Source organism: Elephantulus edwardii, unplaced genomic scaffold (assembly GCF_000299155.1).
Source record: "Elephantulus edwardii isolate Elephantulus edwardi_28Jun2011 unplaced genomic scaffold, EleEdw1.0 scaffold00019, whole genome shotgun sequence".
NCBI lineage: Eukaryota > Metazoa > Chordata > Mammalia > Macroscelidea > Macroscelididae > Elephantulus > Elephantulus edwardii.
This window is the reverse complement of record NW_006399769.1, coordinates 7,377,153-7,401,243: the sequence shown is the minus strand read 5'-3', so window position 1 is coordinate 7,401,243 and position 24,091 is coordinate 7,377,153. Positions and strand designations below refer to the sequence as shown.

The 24,091-nt window shown below is 41.4% G+C and overlaps 1 protein-coding gene across 1 annotated transcript in view; it reads right to left on the bottom strand.

Moving 5' to 3' along the window:
- Nucleotides 1-8,017: 8,017 nt before the first annotated feature.
- The window catches only part of ABCG5 (ATP-binding cassette, sub-family G (WHITE), member 5), a 42,849-nt gene continuing 26,775 nt past the window's right edge, over nucleotides 8,018-24,091 (bottom strand). Inside the window, exons 11-13 of the mRNA XM_006882319.1 lie at nucleotides 18,376-18,561; nucleotides 10,739-10,851; nucleotides 8,018-8,211 (exon numbers count right to left, since the gene is read on the bottom strand). Of these exons, the coding sequence (XP_006882381.1) occupies nucleotides 8,018-8,211; nucleotides 10,739-10,851; nucleotides 18,376-18,561 (493 nt within the window). The remainder of the gene's footprint in view (nucleotides 8,212-10,738; nucleotides 10,852-18,375; nucleotides 18,562-24,091) is intronic.

Here is a 24,091-nt window from a genome sequence, read left to right as displayed (position 1 = left end):
CATAACGACCGTGAACTTCAATTACGTTAGTGAAAAGACGGCAATTGCCTTATCTTGCAGAGTAACCATTTTTGCTTATCTGAGATAATAATATACTCTTTGCAGCTATGGAGGCATTGAATAGCATGTAGGAGGTCAAAAAGCAGTCCGTGTAGATAATCCCTTCTGCCCATTAGCAGTCTCTGTCAGAATTCCCACCGCTCTATTTTATGGGTTGTAAAAAATAACATCTATTTATTATGGGTAATTTTTTTTAACATCTGTAAGTACTTAATAGGAAATGGAAGTGTCCTCTCCCCCCGCAGTTGCTCTTTTCCTGTTGTCAGTGGCCCACTGTTGTTTTTGGTAATGGCCCAGCACACCACGAGTGGTTGAACACTGATGTTGAATCCGCCCTACCTGGAGCATTGAAGAAATTTCCCACCTCGCGTCAGTATATCCAGTGAAGGTCATCCTAGCTAGGTCCTAAAACTCTTCTCTGTGCTTTCTATAGATCAGTATCAAAAATATCAGTCAGAAGAAATAGTAGGCATTTTAGGTATTGATTATTTTATTAATGTCATCCAATTTCTTAAGAGCTGAAACACAAAAATAACTTTTAAATACTTGAAGTATGGCAAATACTCGTTTATTAATTGGAAGATAATTTATATGTACCTTATAGTATATCATTTTATCAGAAATGTTAATATATTTTAAGTGTTGCTTAAACTACACTAAAGCTCTTAACTTGCATTTCTAGAAGATAACCCCTAAATGTAATCATTTACAAAATAATTATAAAGAAATTTTTAGTATTGATAATGCCATACAGGATATTTTACTATATCTAAAACTGTTAATACTAAGGCAGTATTAAAGCACCTACTTTAATTTGTAAAGTTGATCTTTAATTTTTTTTTTCTTTTAGGAACTTGAACAGTACAAAAGAAATTCATCCAAGCCTTGGAAACAAATTGAGTTTGATTCTTGAACCTAAGAATAAATGTTTTTGTTATTTGTTCCTTCTCAAAAACTAGTAATATTATTTTATTAAATGTTGTGATAATATGTGAACAAAGCTAAGATATATAGTTTATTAAAAAGAAATATTGAAGGTCTTGTACTAGTACTTTCTGGATATTTGAAGAATTTGTAACTATGTAAATATTTTGGGGGGTTTGTTGTTGTTAACAACAGAATCTTGGAACTGACATACAGAAGTCATGTACACCTGGTTCAACATTTTTAAGTTTTTATATACATGTTTTAGGACTGTGAAAGTTTTTGCTGTTTTGTATGAGAGTAACTGCTCATGCTAGTAGCCATGTTCCTGTGGTGACGGAAAACCTTGGATCCATCCACTTTCACGGGTGTTACAATTTTATTCTAATGCGAAGCACCTACATTACTTATTTCAAAAGAAAAGCATATTCCAGGGTCTCCATGTCCAGAGAACCTGAATCAGGGAGGGAGTCTGCAGTGGGATTCATTAATCTGTGGTTTTAGTCAGCACATGCAGTGATTTGACACATTCAAGTACCACCTTTTGAAGAACAGGCAGATTTAAGGGAATGTCCTGTCCATAAGTACCTCTAAATGTCCTGAGTTCTCTATTTTAAGGCTCTGTCTCCAAGACAGGATACCTCAGAGCTTTCTCCTCCATTGTAGTCCATCCGTGAGCCGCGACTGCTGTCCTTAACTCGGAATATCATGCATTCTGTTTTCCTCTTTACATACATGTTTAATGAATGTTTTTAAATTTGACCAAACAAAATTATTTCATTTGAATTAACTAAAAACTACACTGTTGTTTGCTTTTGTGGGTTTTGCAGGCTGTTGGCATTGTACATAACTGAATATTCCAGTTTTTACTCTCTTGAGTTTTGTTTTTTGTAAGGGTCCCCCCCCCGCCCCCCCAACGAGACATTTATGTTATCACTTTGTTGTTTGGTTGGGTCATTATTGCTTCAAGATTTTGTTATGTGTTAGCAGGTGATTATGAAATGCATCATAATTGGATTATTCTGTAATCAGGTGAAAGCCTGTGTACAACAGCTCTGAACCCTGCTCTGGCTGTGGAAGGATAATTATACCACATTTTTGTGTGTCCCTGAAATACAGTGTCACTGTAATACTGGAAATAAAAGAAATAAAAAAACATGTTTTTTTTAATTTATAAATGTACTGTGAGTCTATATGGGAGTCAGCTTTGACAATTCTTACTCATTAGCATGTTGGCTAGTAATATAGTTAACTTTCTCAAATAAATGCTTCTTTTGTCAGTAATTCGGGCTTCCATGAGGCAAACCCAAGGGGACCCTGGGGGGCAGTTCTGCGCTGTGCTACAGGGTCACTGGGAGTTGGAGTCAGTTTGATGGCTCTTGGTGTTTGGTCTTTGGTTACGCATAACATAATCAAGAATAAAACAGCATAGTCTCTCCCCCCCTCTTCCTCTTTCCTAGGTAAGCATTCTCTCAATCAAGCAAGTTAAATTCAAGGTGAACCAAGCAAGGCCAAAGTGTCTTTGGAGCTCTTCCAGCTGATAATGGTGAAAGACAGGGGTAATTGTAGGCCATAACCAGGTGGCTAAGGTTAGGGACCCAAACCTTTCACCAATCAGAGAATCACAGATCAAAGAATCATATCTGAAGGGAACTCTACGGGCCTAGTGACAAGAAGCTGTGCTGCAGCCCCAAAGGTTTGCAGTTCAAATCCACCAGATGCCTGCTGGAAAAGGAGGAGCAATCCTCCTGTGCCAGTTGGATCAGATTGTATGGTACACAAAAAGAAAATAAAAAGAAATGCTGAGCAAGTTTGGCCCTTAAAATAAAAAAAAAAAGAAGAATCATATCAACACTGTCAAAAAATTACAGCAGTGGGAAAGTCGCCCACTACTCCCAGGAGATTACCTATCATCAGGCATTATGACCTGCATTTGCACGTGTGCAGATATTCTATTTTAATTACAGCCAAGCAGCATGGTAATGCAGCAGCTCTGATGACGCAGAGAAGACGTAAAGGAGTTAGGGCTAGATGGTTCTTTTCTTACACTTCTGCAGCATACACAGGGAACTGCATTTGCTGCATGCCTGCTATACATCCTAGGCTGAGAATGATCTCAGTAATCAAAGAGAAGGCCAGCCTCCAGCCTTAAGAACACTGCAGGGACCAACAAGCTAACAAACGAACCTTTAATGAAGAATTTCATATGTACTACTTTGCTACGGACTGAATTGTTTCCATGCAAGCCTGTGTTAGAATCCTCACCCCTGAACCTGCAGATGTTAGAAAAGGTATTTCTTTATGATGTTAATGAAGACATATGAGTGTGTCTGAAATCAAACCTCTTCTAAATGATGAGGGGCCCCCTAGGTACTAAGACAAGACAGAGGCACAGATAGAGGGAAGGAAAAGGCATCTGTGACTACCATGGGACACAGGTCTGCTGTAAGAGCAAGACCCAGCAGAGAAAAAGCCTTTCTCTAGAGTCCGTGCCATGGCTTCAGACTCCTGAAAAATAGATAAAATAGATGTCTCTTTAAAGTCAGCCACTTACGGGATGTCTTGTTACAGCAGCATTACGGAACTAGGACACATGCTTAGATACAGTATTTAATACCTAGAAGGAAGAGATAGCAGTGAATATATGAGACTCTTCTCCCTTTCAAAATACAGCTGACCCTTGAAGAATATGGCTCGGGACTGAAAGGTCCTACTTATTATCTGTGGAGTTTTTTCCTTGTTGCTGTTACCATGACTTCAAATGTTGCTAATCATCTTTCCAGGGATGACTGGAGACAATGAACAGCATACGCTCTTAAGTGGCAACTCACAGCACTGAAATCAGTGGAGCTCGTGGTGTTCAAGGGGTGACTCTAAGATGTGGATCTCCAACTGACTCCCAGATTGTTCATGAGCAGCTGGAAGAGGAGCCTCTAATAGAAATTCTAGTGGAACACTCAGTAAACAGAGAAGCGAGAAGATCCTGGTCTAGTCCACATTTTGATCGTTTTAGTCCCACATTTGACTCAACTGGGCCACTTAGCTTCAAATAAGCAAGTTCCAAGAGCACCAGGACTTATAAGTTGTATCTAATTAATGCAATCATTTGAGCCTTCATAAGCTATTTAAAAAGGAGATGCATTTCCAGTTAGGTATCTGTCCAAATTAATGAGGAGTAGTGATGTCAGTTTGAGGACTAAGGTGTGTCTGATTCAGGCCATAGTTCTTCCGATTACTAGCTATGCATCTGAGACCTGGACAATGAATAAGAATGACAGAAAAACAATTGATGCCTTTGAGCTGTGGTGTTGGAGAAGAGCACTGAACGTCCTATGCACAACCAAGAGAATTGACAGATAGGTCTTGGAGAGGGTGCAGCCAGAGTTCTCTTTGGAGGAAAGAATGATGAGGACATATTGCTAGAAGGTGTTATTCCTTGGAGAGGGACATGATGTTGGGAAAGGTGGAGGGTTGGTGAAGGAGAGGAAGACCCTCAACCAGGTGGATTGACATGGTGACTGCTGCAGTGATCTGTTGTGCATCAGGTAGTGTGAGGATGGCACAGGATAGAACAGGGTTCAGATCTTTTGTTCATAGGGTCATCATAAGTTGTATTTAACTCACTTTCTAGGAAGATGGCGCCAAAAGCAAAGAAGGAAGCCCCTGCCCCTCCCAAAACTGACGCCAAAGCAAAGGCATTAAAGGCCAAGAAGGCAGTCCTGAAGGGCGTCCACAGCCAAAAAAAAAAAGAAGATCTGCACGTCACCCACCTTCCGGCAGCCTAAGACGCTGAGACTCCGAAGGCACCCAAATACCCCCGGAAGAGCTCCCCCAGGAGAAACAAGCTTGACCACTATGACATCATCAAATTTCCCCTGACCACTGAGTCAGCTATGAAGAAGATAGAAGATACCAACACACTTGTGTTCACTGTGGATGTCAAGGCCAATAAGACCAAATTAAACAAGCTGTAGAGAAGCTCTATGACATTGATGTGGCTAAGTTCACCCTTTTGTTTGGGCTTGTTGGGGGGAGGAGGGTTTTTTTTGGCTTTGTTCTTGCTTTTGTTGTTTTGGTTTTTCCCACCTAATTGGGATCATCTAAGCTGAGTCCAGCTGGCTATTTCTAAAAATAAATTTTTCTCAAACACACACAAAAAAGTATTATTTGACTCAATGGCACCTAACAAAAGCAATTTTAACTCTTGTCACACTTGAGAAGAAGAGGATTTTCAGTGTGCTTCAACACATCCTCAGTCTTAGTAGACAGGCAGCCCTCTAACAGTGTTACAGTCGCAGAAACATTAACTTGGTGGGAAGAAACAGTATATTTCACAACAGCAATCGGAATTTTTACTCTATAATTTGATTTCCTTACACATCACTGTCCATTTTTCACTTAAGACACCAGCTGTCACATGTTGAAAGCCATCGTGTTTTTCTAAGATGGTATCACTAACATTTAATAGCTTGAAATCACGTGTTATGTCAATTCTCCAAGTGTTTCTGAGCTAGAATGAAATTCATCTGCATATGAATAGTGGAAACCGTCTCCACTTGCACTGCACACCCATATCTTTAGTAAGTTGAAATCAGTGATTTCAAAAGAGGTTCCTGTGGGACTCTATTTGAACTACTTCAATAGATTATCATCTCCAAAATTGTCTATAACTGATGTGACATATATAATCTGTAAGGCATTCTGTAACTATTATACCTAATCATCAGTGTCAAAGACCTTTAATAAAAGTTGACAACACTATTCTGGTAATTTACCAATGTCTCCAGATCTTTAAATACCATTCTAAGAAATGGAATTTTGCTGTGGCTTCCTTAATGAAATTATTTTTTTTCCCTACTAGAAGACACTTCAAATGCTATAATTTAACATTCTTTGCAAGTTAGGTCACAATAACTTCACAAGTTCATGTACTTTCTTAAGATAGTCTCACAGTTACTACGGTAACGTGGAAACAGTGCCATTTCATTTCACACTTGTGTGTGAATTAATTTAAGATGAATAAAAAAGCTAGTCAGTCATCTGGTAGAAAACCCGTTGTTCAAAATCTCTATACATCATTGCATCCCTGAAAATATGGGCCCATGTCTGTCATTCTCTTTACAAACATTAATTCCAAGTGTGTAGACTTAATGTTATGTCAGATTAGCATTTTCTCCCAAGTGGACTTCAAATCATATCTGTTCCCTAACCTTAAATATGTCCTTTCTCAGTGTATATACTTTGTCTCGTAACATTTACCTGTTTTACTGTTGAGTGACACTTTACAGAGCACATAGGTTTTCCATTCAGCTGCCCTTTGTTTCATGACATTTACCACACTGCACACAGTGTAACCAGCCTCTGCCTGCTTCCCCCTGTGGCTGTCATCTCTAGTCATCCATCCTGCCTTCTGAGCTTTTCCTCCGAGCAGATCCCGCCCATTTGATTTTAGAAAGCTGATTGTCCTGTTGGTGGTGTCGTTCACCTCATAGACTTGTCTGTGATTTGGCTGAAAGTTGAGCTAGAGGTGTGAATTTTTTGTTTTAAATTTTATTTTCTACTGGTTTACATACAAAGTTCATAAAGTTTATATACATTGTTTTTCACACTGATTTGTACACCAGTATTCATAGCAGCATATTCACCATAGCAAGAACATGGAAACAGCTCAAATTCCCAAGCACAGTGGAATGGACTGAGAAATTATGGTACCTTCATACAATGGAACACTGTGCAGCACGGAGGTGTGAGTTTTGTTCCAGGCTCGAAGGGTAACTAAAGGCCACCGTCTCAGGAGTCCTACCAGTGTCTGTCAGGCGGTAGGCCTGGTTTTGAGTTTTCCCCACGTTTTCCACTCATTCTGTGTAGGACCTTGTACTAGGTCAGGCGTGGAAGCCGGACACCATCTCACTCTTCTGACCTCAGCTTCCTGCCCTTTGAGGAGGCTCCAGCTCCTCCAACAGGTTTCTGAGGTCTGTTCTCCCTAGTTGCTGCTGTGCCTGGGTGAGCTTTGGAAGAGGCCTGACCTCTGGATTATCAGTGCAAGGGATAACCAGATAACCAAACCCACTGATAGCACGTCATTTCCAACTCACCCTGATCCATAGGACAGCAGACCTGCCCTTCTTGCTTCCCTGTGATGAAATGTTTATGGAAGCAGACATACATCTTTACTCAAAGAGCAGCTACTGGGTCCGAACCAGCAACCTTTTGGATAACAGCCCATTATGTAATCTAGTGCACCACCAGGGCTCCTTTTTTTGTGTGAATATGTGGGAGTTTTAAGGAGATAATGAAAGCATTCTAACCTAGTCGTGTCTGATGTTTTTTTGCAATCAAACCACAACTCTTTTATTTACAGTCAGTAATAATTCAAATGTTCACTGAATCCATTATCAAATATAAGCATAATTTTTTAATTATCTACATTTCAGTGTTTAGAACAAGAAAATCAAATGTCTCACATTAGTCCCTCAAATGTCTGTGAATTCTTGTCCTTTGCATTTTGGACCAGCTCAATTCCAGGTTCCAAAAGCCACATGGACCCCGACAAGTTGGCATTTCAAGGGGCTGTTAGAGCTCAGTCAGGGCGCTCCTGGGAGGCAAAGACGGCGAAGCATCATCTTTCATATTTTGGACATGTAGCCAGGGGAAGCCACTCCTTGGAAGGGGATGTCATGCTTGGAAATAGGAAGGGTCGATGAAGGAGAGGAAGACTCCCAACAAAATGGACCAACATGGCGGTAATTTCAGCAAGGGGCTCGAGTGTGTCAGAGATGATGAGGATGGCACAGGATAGGGCAGGGTTCAGGGCAGCTGCTCGTAGGGTCTCTGTGAGTCCTACTCGACTCAGTGGCACCTAACAACAACAACAAAGCCCACACAGATCCGAGTGACAGGGTCATAAGGGTCAACTTATGACTAGGAGACTTAAGCTGTAGCATCAAAAAAGCACACATACTTTCTTCTTCTAGACATTCCCGAGAGTCGTGCATACCCAGCAGCTTAAGTTTCATTGTTAACAGAAATGACACTATCTGCTAATGAAATAATCCCTTATTTTAAAAACTACTATTCCTAGAAAGACAAGAACTGGGATAAATGCATATAAAATCAGGAAGTTTGCTGTAAATCTGGATGTTGCACCCGGGCAGGTCCTTTCAATGAACTGACTTCCTTGAGTGAAGGCGCACATTGGATTGGTTGTCACAGAGCCATTTGCGTTGCCTGTCAGCAAAAATATCACAAGTCAGATACAGTAGGTCACAGGCAGTTTCATCAATAGTGTTTACCAGAAGTAGCACTCTGCCTCACTACAGAAAAAGGACATTGTGAAGAGTCCAGAATTCATATTATGGGAGTCTAAGGCGTGGCTTCATCAAAGATGTAAACAATCTGCTTCTAGTGTAGATATAGGCCCTTTGCCATGCTGCCACTATACAGGAGTCCTGGGGGCATAGTGGTTAAGTGCATGACCGCTACCCAAAAGGTCATCAGTTCAAATCCACTAACCACTCCTCAGAGTGCAACCAGCTTTGTACAGAGGAAAGCATATGGGGAAGTTCTACTCTATTCTATAAAATCAGAATCAACTTGGTGATAACAGACTTGATTTAGTTCTCAGTTGCTGATAACATGTCATTAAGTCAACTCTAATAGTGACCCACGTGTTGATGGAACTACCCTATAGGGTTTTCTCTGATGATGTAATCTGCAGGGAACTGTGCTGATAACCCAAAGGTCACATCTTTGAACCCACCAGCGGTTCCTTAGGAGAAAGGACAGTCTCCTCTCATGATTCCCAGCCTTGGGGACCCAGGGGAGGTTCAGTTATGAGTCCATTCTGACTTAATGGCAGTGACAGTGAGTGAGTGAGTAATAAGGATTTCTAGCCTGTCATATTTTTTCTTTTTAATAAACTTTTTTATTGTAATTTGAGTGAAAGTTTACCGACCAAATTTATTTTCCACTTAGTTTATTATACAGGTTTTGTGACATTATCCTGTGTAGTAACAGCACTTTTCCCCACTCCTCCCCTGTGTTTCTCATGTCCCTTTGTCCAATCTTTCATATCCTTTCCTGCTTTTGAGCTTTATCCCTGGACGAATGCTGCCCTTTTGATCTTTCTCTTTGGTATTAATGATCACCTTCTAGGCCTGTCTGCCATTGGGCTGAAAGCTGAGTCATGGGCAATTCAGTGCCAGGCCTGGAAGGGTGACTATAGGTCATGTTCTCGGGTTCACCATTCTCTATCAGATCAGTAAGCCTGAGAAGACATTTCCTGATATTTACTTTAGCTCTACATTTTTCTCTCACTATCTCAAGGAGTTTCTATTGAGAAGCCTTTCCAAATGGTCAGCATTAGTAGCCCTAGACTGTCTCATTCCAAGGGGTGCAGGGCTATGCAGGCTGCAGCCCACGCATCAGTCCACTGGGGAAACAGTCTTGTTCTTCACTCCCCTTTCCTCCTAGAGGGGAGAGGCCACTAGTTGCACCTTAGATGGCCATTCACAGGGTTTGAAGATGCGATTTCCTTGCTACTTAGTAAAGCAGGATATAGAATATTGTCTCTGTGGGCTGTGTTGACCTTGATGGCCCCTGTGACTGTGGTGTTGTGCTCCTAAACTCAGTAACTCAAGGAGTTTGGTTATAGCTAAGAAGTCTGCATCATTTTACCTCCTGTTTTAGGGTGTAATGTTTACAGGAGCAAACTGTCAGCTCAGGATCCCAGGTAGATGCTGGTGGTTCAAGCCTTTTAATTAGAGCCAAGGGCTCAATCATTGTACCACCAGGACTCCATACCCTCCTATTCATTACTATCGTACTGATCAAAATCACTAAATGGGAGGGTGGAGGGACAGCGCAGGAGTGGAAGACCCTCTATGAGGTGGATTGATTCAGTGACTGGGATAATTGGGTTGGGAGTGTCAGAGACAGTGCGATTGGCACAGGATAGAGCAGAGTTTAGGGCTGTTGTACATAGGGTCGCTATGAGTCGCAAGCAACTCGATGGCACATAACAACAACAACAACAATCCTAAAATTATTGACAGCAGCACCCAAGAATATTCAAAACAATTACCACCCTCTATCCTGTTTGTTAGGTGTGTCTAAGACGATTTCCAATAGTCCTGAGACCCTGTGATGTTCCCTGAGGCTTTGCTGTGGGAGTCAGGAACAGTCTTTTGTCAAAAATGGCTTCAAAGGGAGCTCTGGTGGCCTAGTGGCAAGAAGCTGCACTGCAATCCCAGAGGCGTGTGGTTCAAATCCACCAGATGTTCTGCTGGAGGAGGAGGGGCAATCTCCTTCTGTACCAGTCAGATCTGATTTGACTGTACACACACACACACAAAAACAATAAAATTTAAAAAAAAATCAGAGAAGAAAAAAACAATGGCTTCATTCAGCTACAGACCATGCATATTTCTAAGGAGCAAGAAACTTCATCAGCCTGTTCAGTAGGTACAGAACTGATTCCATTCCAAACTTGCTAGTATCTATTTCAGTGCACATCAGGACTGCCATTTCTTAATAACTTCAAAGTGGACCAAAGCTACTGACCTTCACCAGGTTTCTAACTGGAACAAGTGTCTATTATTACTACATCAGAGAAGTTGGACTTTTATTTCAAAGCAAGTCTTTACATCTATTTTTTACAAAATACAGCTTTTATTTTTAAAAAATACATCTCCCTCAGGAAATTGCTTCCCATAAATAATGTGTAAAATATAATAGACCAAAGAAGACTACTTACCGCAAGTGAAATTTAGTCCATAGAACTCATTAACTACAAGAATCTCAGAGCAGTACTTCTGGAATGTAAAATAACTGATGATTTTAAAAGGAATAGGCATTTCTTCTATGTTTCTTAAGAAAAAGGAAAAAAAAAACAGGTGAAATTCAATTGGCTCTGGTAATAGTCCTACCAAATGAAAAGAAAGTCAGTCCTTATTTTACATATTTCCAACAAGTCTACAGTTTTTGATTTCTCATAAAATCTGTGCTTGCAATATAAAAAGAACAGAACCATTCTGAGAAGTATGAAAAAGAAAGCAAAAGTTACCTCATATATCAAATATCATGAGCTAACTTTTTGGCAAGAAATAGTAATTTCTGAGTAGTGGTATTTCAGGGGTGTGTGTGTGTGTGTGTGTGTGTGATGTGCCATCAAATCAACTATGACTCATAGGGACCCTGTGAACAATAGTTCTGAACCCTGCCTTACCTCAAGCCAATCACACTGTCTCTGACACACCTGCCCCCATTGTGTCCCAGGGTTTTCCTTTCCTGTGCTGTCTCTCCACCCATCATGTCCTTCTCCAAGGACTGGTCCCTTCTGGCCACATGCCCAAAGTATGTGAGACTGAGCTTCAAAATCCTTGCCTCCAAGGAGCCATCTGGTTTCCCCCTCTCCAGGACAGACCTGTTTGTTCCATGGTATGTTCAATACTCTTCTCCAGCACCACAACTCAAAGGCATCAATTCTTCTATCATCCTTAGTCATTGTTCAGATCTCAGATGCATATGAAGCAACTGAGAAGACCATGGCCTGAATCAGGAACACCTTAGTCTCTAGACTGACATCTTTGCTCTTCAGCACTCTGGAGAAGTTGCAGACAGCAGACTTTCCCCAAAGTGACTCATCTTTTTTTTTTATTTTCTGACCGCTGGAATGTTGATTGTGGACCCAAGCAACATATATATGTTCTTTTGTGCTGTCAACTCAAAACTGACCCTCTAGCAGGTTTTCAGAGGCAGTAAGTTGCACAGGAGGACACTGCCTACCCTCCTGCAGAGCAGTTGGTGAATTTGAACCACATGCCCTTTGCATTGTTGTATATGAATGAGTGTGTGTACGCGGAGAGAAAGAGAAAGAAGGGTGTGTGTGTGTGTGTGTGTGTGTGTGTGTGTGTAATATGTAGATATATATAACATTTGACATAACTGGGATTAATCTCTTCATGCTCTTTCCTAACCTACTTTTTCCCCTCTCAAACACAATGTTTAGGACATCTTTCCAGGTCAGTTAAGCATTACACTCCATCATTTTAAATCACATTTTGGTGTCCACTGTGCTGATAGCCTTAATTTAACAATTCCTTGATGATGTAAACATAAAAGAAAATATACTGTATTGCTTTTGTTATTATTGTAAACCATCAAATCCTTGGAGGATATTATGCTCGGAAGGGTGGAGGGATGGCACAGGAGAGGAAGATGTCATCTAAGATGGATTGATACAGTAACTAGGGCAGTGGGGGTAGGTGTGTCAGAATTAGTGAGACTGGCTGAGGACAGGGCAGGCTTCAGAGCTGGTGTACATAGATAGGATTGTTATGAGTTGCAGGCAACTCAAGGGCACCACCATCAAATCAGAACTAATAGCTGACTCTCTAGCACGTTTTCAGAGGCAGTAAGTCTCATGGGAGGAGACCACCTATTTTTCTCCCGTGTATACATACCACATTGTTGTTGACTGCCTTCGAGTCAAGCAGGACTCAGCGACCCTATGAACAAAAGTCCTGAAGCCTCTCTACAACGATTGACATTTATCAAAGTTCATAGAGTTTCTGGAGGCATGTTGTTTAGGAAGTGGATGCCATTCCTGCTTCCAAACCTGTCATAGTATATTATTACTGTTATGTGCCATTGAGTCACCTGCGATGCATAGCAGCTCTGTGTACAGCAGCTCTGAACCCTTCTCTGTCCTGAGCCAGTCTCATTAATTCCCACACACAAACCTCCATCGCCCCAGTTACTGTATCAATCCATCTCATCTGAGGTCTTCCCTTCCTGCATTGTCTGTCCACCCTTCCAAGCATGATGTCCTTCTCCAAAGACCTATCTCGCCTGTGCACGTGCCCAAAGTGAGAGAGAGCTTCAAAATCCTAGCCTCCAAGGATTGGTTTCACCCTCTCCAAGACAGACCAATTTGTTTTTCTGGCAGTTCATTGTATGTTCAAGACTTTTCTACAGCACCACAACTCAAAGACATCTATTCTTCTTCTGTCATTCTTAGTCATTGTCCAAATCTCTGAAGTATAACAAGTAATTGAGAAGACCATGACCTGGATTAGGCACACCTTTGTCTCTACACTGACATCGTTGCTCTTCAGCACTCTGGAGAGGTCCATGACCCAGTGCAATTTGTCTTCTGATTTCCTGACTGCTGGTGTTAAGAGTGTTGATTGTGGATCCAAACAAGCTGTAATTTCTAACAACCTCAGTCTCTTCTCTATCTATTATGGTGCTTCCAGTTGGCCCAGTGCTTAGAATCTATATCTTCTTGATGTTGAGCTTCAATCCATATTGAAGACTACAATCCTTGATCTTTTGCAGCAAATGCTTCAGGTCTTTTTCAGTTTCAGCAAGCAAGGTTGTGTCATCTGCATATCGTTGGTTGTTATATCATGTTATGGGGAAATATTTGTGACTAAATAGATTGAGGAGTGCGGAGTAAAACTAGAATAACTACTACAGGAAAAGAATAGAGGAAAGTACCAGTCTCTCTCAAGAGAAAATTTACAGAGGCCTTGTGGCTTTCTATGTCTTCTACACAGCTTCTGTTCATTAATAAATATTTTTTAATCATCTCTATTTTTAAGATACTAGTTTGAAGTGCTTGAGGAATCCAAAAGATGTATCCTACTCTTAAAAAGCTAGCAATGTAGGTGAAGACATAACACATATACTCTGAAGAATATAATTATACCTACAGTGGCTTTAAAGTATAAAAAGCCACATTTCTATGACATTCTTGTATTTAATAATTTTAGCCTCACTTATTCTCAAGTTGCTGCCAAAGCTCCATGAATTTTTGTTACTGATAATTTCCATAGACACCAAGTTTAATAAATCACATCAAGAGGCCATGGTTTGGAAAGGATGGGTAAGGAGGATATACGAGAAAAAAGGAATTCTAGAAAGACTGGATAAAGTGTGCACAGACATGGGGAAAGGATGGGCTGAACTACAAAAGCTGTAACACAGGACCTAAATTGGGACTGGTGGGAAGTGAGTTTGTGGGAAGCCAGCCTGTGCAGGGCCTTGAATGATGACTAAGACCAAGGTGTCTTAAAGGGTCATACAAAAATGAATGAATGGAAATCCAAGTTTTCGGTAAACTTTCATTAGTATTAAAAAAAAATTAAGATCTTAAAAACAAACAAAAAAACACCCCAAGAAATCCATGCGTAAAGGAAGTACTTTAAGAAAATGAATGTGACACCAGCAAGTAGAAGAGTTTAGAACAAGAGCACATTAAGAACAGAAAGGAGGGAGGGGGGAGAAAAAGACAGCAAGCTACAGCAGAAGTCCAACTGTGAGAATCAAAGGCCTGGCAGAACAGGGTGGCCACAGTCAGGTGAGGGCACAGCATAAAGCAGGTCCCGTGTCTCTTCTCTCTCACTGCACGAGGTTGCAGTTGTGGAATGGAAGTGGAAAGAGATCAGCATGATTTGGTGGTTCCAGTGTGCGGGCAAGGCCAGGGAGAGAGAGCATCTTTCATTTAGCCTAGCTGGTTCAAAGCTTTGAGGTGGCCTCTGAAGATCACCATGGAGAATAAGACACAAAGCTCAATGGAGATTCAAAACTGATGCAAAACCTATACTCAGACCAGGAGACAGTCATCAGAACAAAGCAGGGAAACAGTGCATGGTTCAAAATCAGGAAAGGAGTATGCCAGGGATGCATCCTATCTTCATATCTCTTCAATCTATAAGTGGAACAGATCATTCAGGAGGCTAGACTCTGTGAGAAGGAGTGTGGCATCAGGATTTGAGGAAGGTTCATCAGCAACCTGCGTTATGCAGATGACACAACCTTGCTTGCTGAAACTGAGGAGAACCTGAGGCATTTGCTGCAGAAGGTCAAAGACTGCTGCCTTCAATATGGATTGAAACTCAACATCAAAATAACAAAGATTCCCACCACTGGGCCAATTGCCAGCATCATGATAGATGGTGAAGAGAGACTGATATTATTAACAGCTTCAGCTTGCTTGGTTCCACAATCAACACTCATAGTATCAGCAGTAGGAAATCAAAAGATTAACTGCATTAGAGAAATCTGCTATCAGGGACATCTCCAGAGTACTGAAGAGCAAAGATGTTAGTCTAGAGACTAAGGTGCACCTGATCCAGGCCATGGTCTTCACAATTACTTGCTATGCATCAGAGAGTTGGACAATGACTAAGGATGATAGAGTAAGAATTTATGCCTTTGGGGGACCCATTCTGCCTCTCTATGGCATGGGGCAGTGAACCTCACCCAAGAGTCCCAATAAAAGCTTCTTTGCTTAAAAAAAATGTATGCCTTTGAGCTGTGGTTCTGGAGAAGCATATTGAACATAACATGGCCTGTCATGAGAACAAACAGGTTCATCCTGGAGAGGATGAAATCAGGCTGCTCCTTGGAGGCAAGGATTCTGAAGATACGTCTGACATACTTTGGGCATGTTGCAAGAAGGGACCAGTCATTGGAGAGGGACATCATGCTTGGAAGGGTGGAGGGACACTGAAAGAGAGGAAGACGCTGCATGAGATGGATTGACTCAGTGACTGGAGAAATGGGGGTAGGGGTGTCAGAAACAATTGACTCAAGATAGAGCAGGATTCAGAGCTGTTGTACATAGGGTTGCTACGAGTCAGAATCAACTCGAGGACACATAACAATAGAGGAAAACTGCTAGGTGGCTCACTATGCAATGGGCTGTAAGAGAAAACAAAGAGAATTTTCAGAGAGAGCTTCCAGCCATGAGAACAGGCAGGCTTTGTCCAGGTAGGAATTGGAGACCAGTGGATAAGTGAGAGGCAGGTACAGACCAAGCTACAGACATCCTAAGAATACTATCAAGAAGGAATACTAAATCATTGGCCTGAGGGGAGCTCTAGTGGCCTAGTGGCAAGAAGCTGCACTGCAATTCCAGAGGCTCATGGTTTGAATCCACCAGATGCTCTGCTGGGGAAGGAGGGACAATCTCCTCCAGTCCCAGTCAGATCCGATTTGACGGTACACACACAAAAATAATAAAATAAATATTAAAAAAATAAAATTTAAATCATTGGCCTGGAAAATTTTCCACATTAATTGAGGTGGGGAGAAGTATGCATACTTAGCATGTTACACAATAAAATGTTTTCTTATTGCTTTTCCCACTTTAGCGCCATCTTGTTTGAGACCTCTGAACCATGAGGGCCAAGTGGAGGGAAAAGTGAATGCTCAGGCTGAAGCACAAAAAAGAAAGATGAGGCAGTGGTCCAAGTAAACGCGAGTGTGTGCACCACAGACGCCACAGCGCTGGAGTAGAGAATGCCACAGGCTGGGGGCGCTGATACGAATTGGACTGCACGCTCCTGGCTAGGACGTCTGACTCAAGGGATCTAGAATGTTCATCGCCACTCAGTCACCATGAACACCTCTGAGAGGCCCACTTTCCTCCTTTGAAACCAGGCCCTTTTGATCTGTTGCCCTGGACCTGTGATATTTTGGACTAACTCTGCTTAGTTGTGGTTGGATGTCACGTGCACAATAAATCATCTCTTCTCCTGTCTTAGCCAAAGAATAAAAAAAAAAAGCTTTCTTACTAAGAGCATAGAAACTACTGACAATAAATAAATAAATAAAATTTAAAAAAGAAAATACTGGCAAGTTACACAACAAAATGAACTCTGGCACTTTAAATGACTTACTGCCTCCTTTATACATTTTTGCATTGTGGACATTTTAAAAAACCATTGATACATGTTCTTTTTTACACAGAAAGCACAGCAAAGTTATTTCTATACTTGTTTCAAGGAGAGAGCAGCTTAATGGCATAAATGCTTCAGGAAAGATGCTGACTTGAGGTAAAATAGAAATTTGATGATTGGGACGTTGATAAATGCAATGACTAGAAGTGCATGTGGCCTTCAAAGAGGAGTTTTCACATAGTAATTTAAGAAGAATCCAGTCTTGGGATGTGGAGATACAGCAAAGAACCCAAGAGCATTAAGCAACATTGGTCAACTGTCTTGCTTTCAACAGCAATTAATCACCCCTTCCTTAAAAATCTACCTATGTGACAACAGCCTTATTTTATCATATTGCTTTAATAATATCTCACCTCTGTGTAACTCACTAGAGTTCATGAAGTGTTTCTGTTGATAATCTTATTTGCTCCTCGTGATCCCTTGAAGGGGTGAGGCCGAGAAAATTATCTCCATTTCATAAATGAGAAAACAAATTAAGATAAAGTAGTGGCGTGCCCGTGGTCACACGGCAGCTAAGTGGCAGAGGGCATTTCTGACTCCCAGGTCAGTGCCCCTGCACAGAACCCCTTACATCGAGGAGAACAGATCTTGTATCTCAGAGCACCGTGATCTGAACAAAACCTGAGCTTAGCTTACTTAGCTGGAAATAGGTTGCTCTGAAAATTAAACAGCTAAATCTAGAAACATAATTATATACAATATATGCTCGTTCTTTTTTGTTTAACCAATTGATTTTTAAATCAAAGAAACACATTCTCTCAGGGACCTCTAGTTAAGTCACTGGCCCCTACTCACTTCACCTGCCTGGAATGACAGGTCACTGTTCTAAAATTTTCCAGGCTTTCAGCTACTACTTTTTTTTTTTAGTTATTTTTATTATTTTTGTGTGAGTGTACCGTCAAATCAGATCTGACTGGTACAGGAGGAGATTGTCCCTCCTTCCCCGGCAGAGCATCTGTTGGATTCGAACCGTGCACCTCTGGGATTGTAGTTGCGGCTCCTTGCCACTAGGTCACCAGGGCTCCCCCCCCCCCCAGCTACTACATTTTAAAGTTCATAATTTGAGTTCTTTTTTAATTATAAAATGGTGCTTACCCATTTTGGAAAATCCACAAAGCACAAAAAAGATTAAATACCCCTGAGGTAAGTACTATTAATATTTGGGACAGTCCTCCTCCTTTCCAGAGCAATCTTTATTCTTCAGCAGCCTCTTTTCTTATCCAACTGTCCTTACTTCCTCAAAGTAACTGAGAATTGAGGATTGGAATACATATTCAACAGTGCCAGGACAGAAATGAACACACTTGATGTTATTTAGCCTGTAGCGTGGGCAATGGATGGTTTCTGAAGATGGCTTGGTTTCCTTTGCTGTTGGTAATGGTGTTAACCATATGATGACATTCTTCCATGATCATTATTGCCTGATTCTCAGTAAACAGTTTATTGAGTGAATGGTGACCAAGACAAAGGCAATAATGGTCAGCAAGCACTATAAATACTCCCGGGCAGAGGAATGGACTCCAAAGTGATACCTTTACCCAGTATCACAGAGTTTCCTCCTGCAACTCCTGTATAAGTGGCGTCATCAGGTGATCATTAACAGGGCATGGTGCTCTAAATGATCTCAGTCCTTCTACCTTACCTCATGAATCCAGATCCAACAAGGACTCCAGCAATGCTCAGCAGAGCCACCGCACTGTTGGCCACATTGGGGTTTTGTATGATACCAAGTAACACAAGGGTTAGAAATTCACCAATTAAGTGAGGGGCCAAGAGAGCAGCAGAGAAATATCCGAATCTGGTGACCTCAGGGTATAAGCCCAGAGTCCTAGAAAAAACACAAGATCTTTAGTCTCTTCAAAGGTTATAATTTAAGAAAAATTCCCTGCTTGCCTCTACAGAATAAATCTATGTTGTTACTGGGTGTAGTGGGTGAGAAGGGTCCAGGGGGCAAACAAGTCTGCCCTGTGAAAGGTCTTCTCAGAACAGAGCCAACATCTGGAACCACTTAGTACTGCAAATGTTTCTGTTGGCTGTAACACATGGTGAACCCCTTTTCCCCCGCTGCAGCTCCTTCAGGTCTCACAGGAAAATATTAAATCATTTAGACAAGAAACACAACTAGCTGCAATAAGTAGTGTTGTTGAACAAACGAAGCCTTTCCATGAATAACCACATTCTGCCTAGCCTGAACTTAACGAGTGATAAGGGTCCTCCAGAGACTCTCAGCCAATGCCTCCCCAACACTGTCCCTCCTGCTACGTGCGCTTACTGTCAGTGAGACCCCCTTAGTGCTTTAATCTCTGATCAGAATGTGTTGTTGTTGTTGTTGTTAGGTGCCGTCCAGTCGTAGACGACTCATAGAGACCCTATGAATGAAATGCCTGAGCATTGTTCATAGAGTTTCTGGAAGCAAGCCCTTTCGGAAGTGGATGCCACTCCTGCTTTCAAGCTTGTTTTAACTGGGAAGCTCCGCCAAACACTGTCCACCGTGGGTAACCATTATCACATTTGGCACATCATTGTCAGTGTTTAGCATCACAGCAACCATGAGTTACCTCAGTACAGCAATGCACAGACCAATGCTATACCACCTAGAAGAATGTTTGAAAAAAACAACAAACCAACAAAACCCAATTTAAACCAGGCCTGAAGGCCGCAGATTAAAATCACTCACTTGGGCTTGGTAGCATACTTTCTGTCCACTAGGCCAGCGTAGCTCTCTCTATGTTGTCATTGTTACTGTTGTTAGGTGCTGTCGAGCCGTAGACGACTCATAGCGACCCTATAAACAAAAGGCCTGAGCACTGTTCATACAGTTTCTGAAGGCAAGCTATTTTGGAAGTGGATCCCACTCCTGCTTCCAAGCTTGTTTTAATTCTCTGAAATTTATGCTATCAATGTACCACTGATGGAACATCCCAGCTCTGTGCCACACCATGGGGCTTGCAGATCAGACTCTTGTGGTCAATAGAGTTTTTAGTTGCTACTTTTAGAAGCAGAATGCCAAACTTTTCTCCAAGCCTGTCTGAGACTAGAACATCCCCTGAAACTCATCCAAGTGTCATAGCTGCGCTCAAGCTTCCACTGGCCAATGAGACCAAGCCCAGACTCCTGTGTGGAAGGAAGACTTTTACCACTGAGCCACCACTGCTCTCATCCATGCTGTCATTTGTCTTCCAGTCCACCAACTCTTTCCAATATGACTTTCATTCTGTTGTAAGTAAACAACCTTGTATTCATGCCCTTTTCTCTTATAGTCAGTTAACCAAATTTTATTTCCCTGGTCATAGCATGTCCTCTGTAACCATCAGACATGCTGCTCTTTCTTCTACTTGTAACAGGAAAAGAAGTTAGTTCCACTCTTTAGTTTTGGCTTTAGGTGCTATCGAGTGTGACTCATAGTAACTCTATGCACTGATCTGACATTGTCCTATCCTGTGTCATCCTCTTAATCTCTGGCACACTCAGGCCCGTTGTTGTGGTCACTCTGTCAATCCACCTGGTTGAAGGGCTTGCTCTCCGCCATTCCTCCACTTCTCAAGCATGATGTCACTTTCCAAGGAGTAACCTCTCCTAGCAACATGCCAAAAAGTATGTGAGATGAAGCTTCATCATCCTTGCCGCCAAGGGCCACTCTGGCTGCACTTGCTCTAAGGCATATCTCTTTGCTCTTTTGGCTCTGTTTGCTCTTATATGGATCCTGAGCACTCTTCTCCAACTCTTCTTTAGTTCTGGTTTCTTGTTGTTGATGGGTACCGTAGAGTTGGAACCGACCCTCTGGTGGGTTTTCAGAGGCAATTTATTCCACAGGAGGAGCTTGCCCATCCTTGTCCTGCGAAGCAGCTGGTGGCCTCAAACCACATGCCTTTGGGATTGTAGAGCAGCTTCTTGCCACTACACTCCCTTAAAACTCTCGCATCCTGGTTTTCTTGAGTTGCTCAATCCTGCCGTTATCCCCACCTTTCTGACCATTCTTAGGCCTTCTTCTTCAGCTCACTTTCTTTGCACCACAAACCCTCAATGGCAGGGTGTACTGGGACTGTTCCTCCCTCCTCTCAACTCTCTCAAAAGCACCCACGTTCAGGTCTTTACTCTTTCTTTCCGCTACAACTTTGCACCCAAACATTATAGTCAGACTATTCACTGAGTGTCCTGAAGCATTCCAAATCTAATGTATCCCAAACCAAGTATATTCCTTTTCCTGGAAAACTTGATAAAGATACTACTACTCTCCCATTCCCTTGAGCTGGAAACCAGGCATCATCAATGACGACTCTTTTGCTTGACACTCAGCAAACCAAAACAAAACAGACCCAAAACAAAACTCAGTGTCTGAGTCCATTTGATTCTAAAGTGACACTTCCCTTACCCCACCTCTGTTATTACTGCCCCCCTCTCTAGTGTCCTCTGTCTTTCCCACTAAATGCTGCAAAGATTACTCGCTGGGATGCCCCATGTCCCTGCCCTAACTCTGTTTTGATACCAAAATTATGTCAAATTCACCCTCACAAGTAAGTAAAAGTCCTCTCCAATGTTTCAAATGATGTGTCTGTTCTAGGCGTAACATTCATAAGAGACAAACTGGGATCAAGCTTAGAAGCGCTAGTCCAAGGTATAAAGAGACTGCCAAATACAATCAGAAATGTACAATCAAAAGTGGATAAAACTGATGCATGGGACCTTCAAAAGATTAAATCTCTGCACACATCAAAAACTTTTTCTGACAGGGTGAAAAGAAAACCTACAGACTGGGAACAAACATTTGGTAATACCATCTCAGACAAGAGTCTTATAACAAAAATTTAAAGAATACTGCTGGGCCTCCACACAAAAAAGACTAATAACCAAATTATAAAATGGGCAAAAGACATAGAAAGAATTTTCACAGAGGAAAATATTAGAATGGCAAACATACACATGAAGAAATGCTCCAAATCACTGGCAATAAGAGAGATGCAAATCAAAACCACAATGAGGTACCATCTCACTCCAGTAAGAGTGGCAAAGTTTAACAGGGCAGCAAGTAAAAGATGTTGGAGAGGATGTGGCAAGAAAGAAACTCTTCTACATTGTTGGTGGGATTGTAAAATTGTGCAACCATTCTGAAAGACATTTTGGTGCTTCTTCAAAAAACTGAACATAGAAATTTCATTTGACCCTGCTATTCCACTACTTGGAATATACCCTGAGAATATGAGAACTGAGGCACAAACTGAGACTTGTAAATGTTCATAGCAGCATTATTCACCATCCCAAGAACATGGTAACAGTCCAAATGTCCAACCACAAACGAATGGATTGAGAAATTATGGTGCATTCACACAATGGAATACTATGCAGCACGCAGGAGCAATAAATTTGTAAATTATTACCTAACTTGGGAGGGACTGGAAAGCACTATGCTGAGTGACTAACTCAGTCCCACAAGGATAAATATTGTATAAAACTGTTACTATAGAATGAGTATAAGGATCTAGGAGGGGTGAGAGAGGATGGAAGCAGAGGGATGAGGATGTGCTGGGGAAGGGCAGGGATTAATCATCGGGTTGAACAATTTGATGGGGGGTGGTGAGGGAAATTAAAAAAATGTATTCAAATTTGTATTCGAGTTTTGTAAAAAAACTAATTGAGAAAAATTTTTAAAATACATAAAATTTGTTTTTGTCTCAAGTTGTCATTCTCCATGAAGCCTCCTATACTCCCTCTCTTCATTCAACTGAACAGACACTTGTTCTCCCTTGTAATTACTCCTGGGATAATGAATGTGAGATCGGAAAGAAGGCCTGCCTTTCTGGGCCTCTCTGAGACTCAGTTCCCCCAACTACCGACAAGGATCCTTTGGGACTGCTGTTCAGAGGAGGGAGCTGCTGTGGCCTGGTCAAGAGGGAGTGGTACTGACAGCCAAAAAGCCCTGCTTGTCTAGAGATTTAAATGCATCAGCAACTCCAAGGGAGAAAGACAAGCAGTTTCTTCCAGTGCTATTTACAACCTCAAAAAACCCAATGGGGGGTTAGCCGTGAGACAGTTCTGTTTCAATGACAGTGAGCTTTTTGCAGACAGAACCACTACAAAGATTTCACAACCTAATGTAAGGCTCTTGGGCCCTGACCTAAAGCAAATAACTGTTCAGTGGTCTCAGTGATGTTTGCTGCCTCTGCATAGTGTTTGTGTTTCTCTATAATACGAATCTTTCTCGTCTTCGAATTTTAGTCATTGGCGCTCTTTCTCGATCTACAATCCATGAACTGGAACACTTTAAGGCCAGATATGATTTGGAATGTGCAATTTTACAGCTTTTGAAAACGTTTAATTTTATCAGTCATATTTGCCTTTGAGGGATCCAGGACTTAACTAGTCATCAAATGCTAGTCATCAGATTTGTACTAAATGCAGGAGCAGTGACTTTGTAAATGATTACCTAATTTGGGAGGGACTGGAGAACATTATGCTGTGTGAACTAACTCAGTCCCACAAGGATAAATATTGTATAAAACCGTTATTGTAGAATGAGTGTAAGGATCCTGGAGGGATGGGAGAGGCTGGAAGCAGAGGGATGTGGATGTGTAGAGAGAAAAGAGGATTAATCATTGGTTGTATAATTTGATGGGTGGGGGTGAGGGAAATTGTAAGAATTTGTTCAAATTTGTATTCAAATTTTGTAAATAAATTAGTAGAAAAAATATAAAGCTACAGATTCACATATTTTTAAAAATGTGTGCTAAAAAATTAATGTTCATGTGAGACCCATACAAAGAAACAAATGTTGGTTCAGATCAGATTTTTGCACTAACCATGTTCAAGTACCGATTGAGTTACTTACACAAACACTTGGCTTTCACAGATGTTTAGATTTGGAACTGCAAGCTCAAAGGCAGCACCCTTCAGTTTGTTCATCTCTGAATCCCCTGTAGCAGCTACTGTTGTGTCTGACACTCAAGCATTGAACAAATATTTGCGTGTTTAATGATTTACTACGTGACCAACTGTTATGCGGCCAATAAAATGGTTCTGTACCTTTGTGCCAGACTGCCTTTCAAAACTGGTCATGACCTGGATACCCTCACACTGAACTGAGTTTCAACTGCTCTTGTTTATTCAAGTTCTACGGCACTAATTCTGACTCCTGACCAATTTCCTCACATACTGTGTAGTCTTCAAAAAATTAGTGTTTCACAATTTGTGAAATGCATGTGACTCGCCCTGGGATCATGTCAATCACCTGCACTGATGTTCTGCATATGTCAAAGTGCATAGCCCCAAGGTGATATGTGTGTGTGTGTATATATATATATATACACACGCACACACACACACATACATATATATATACATACACATGTGTAAAATTTATTTTT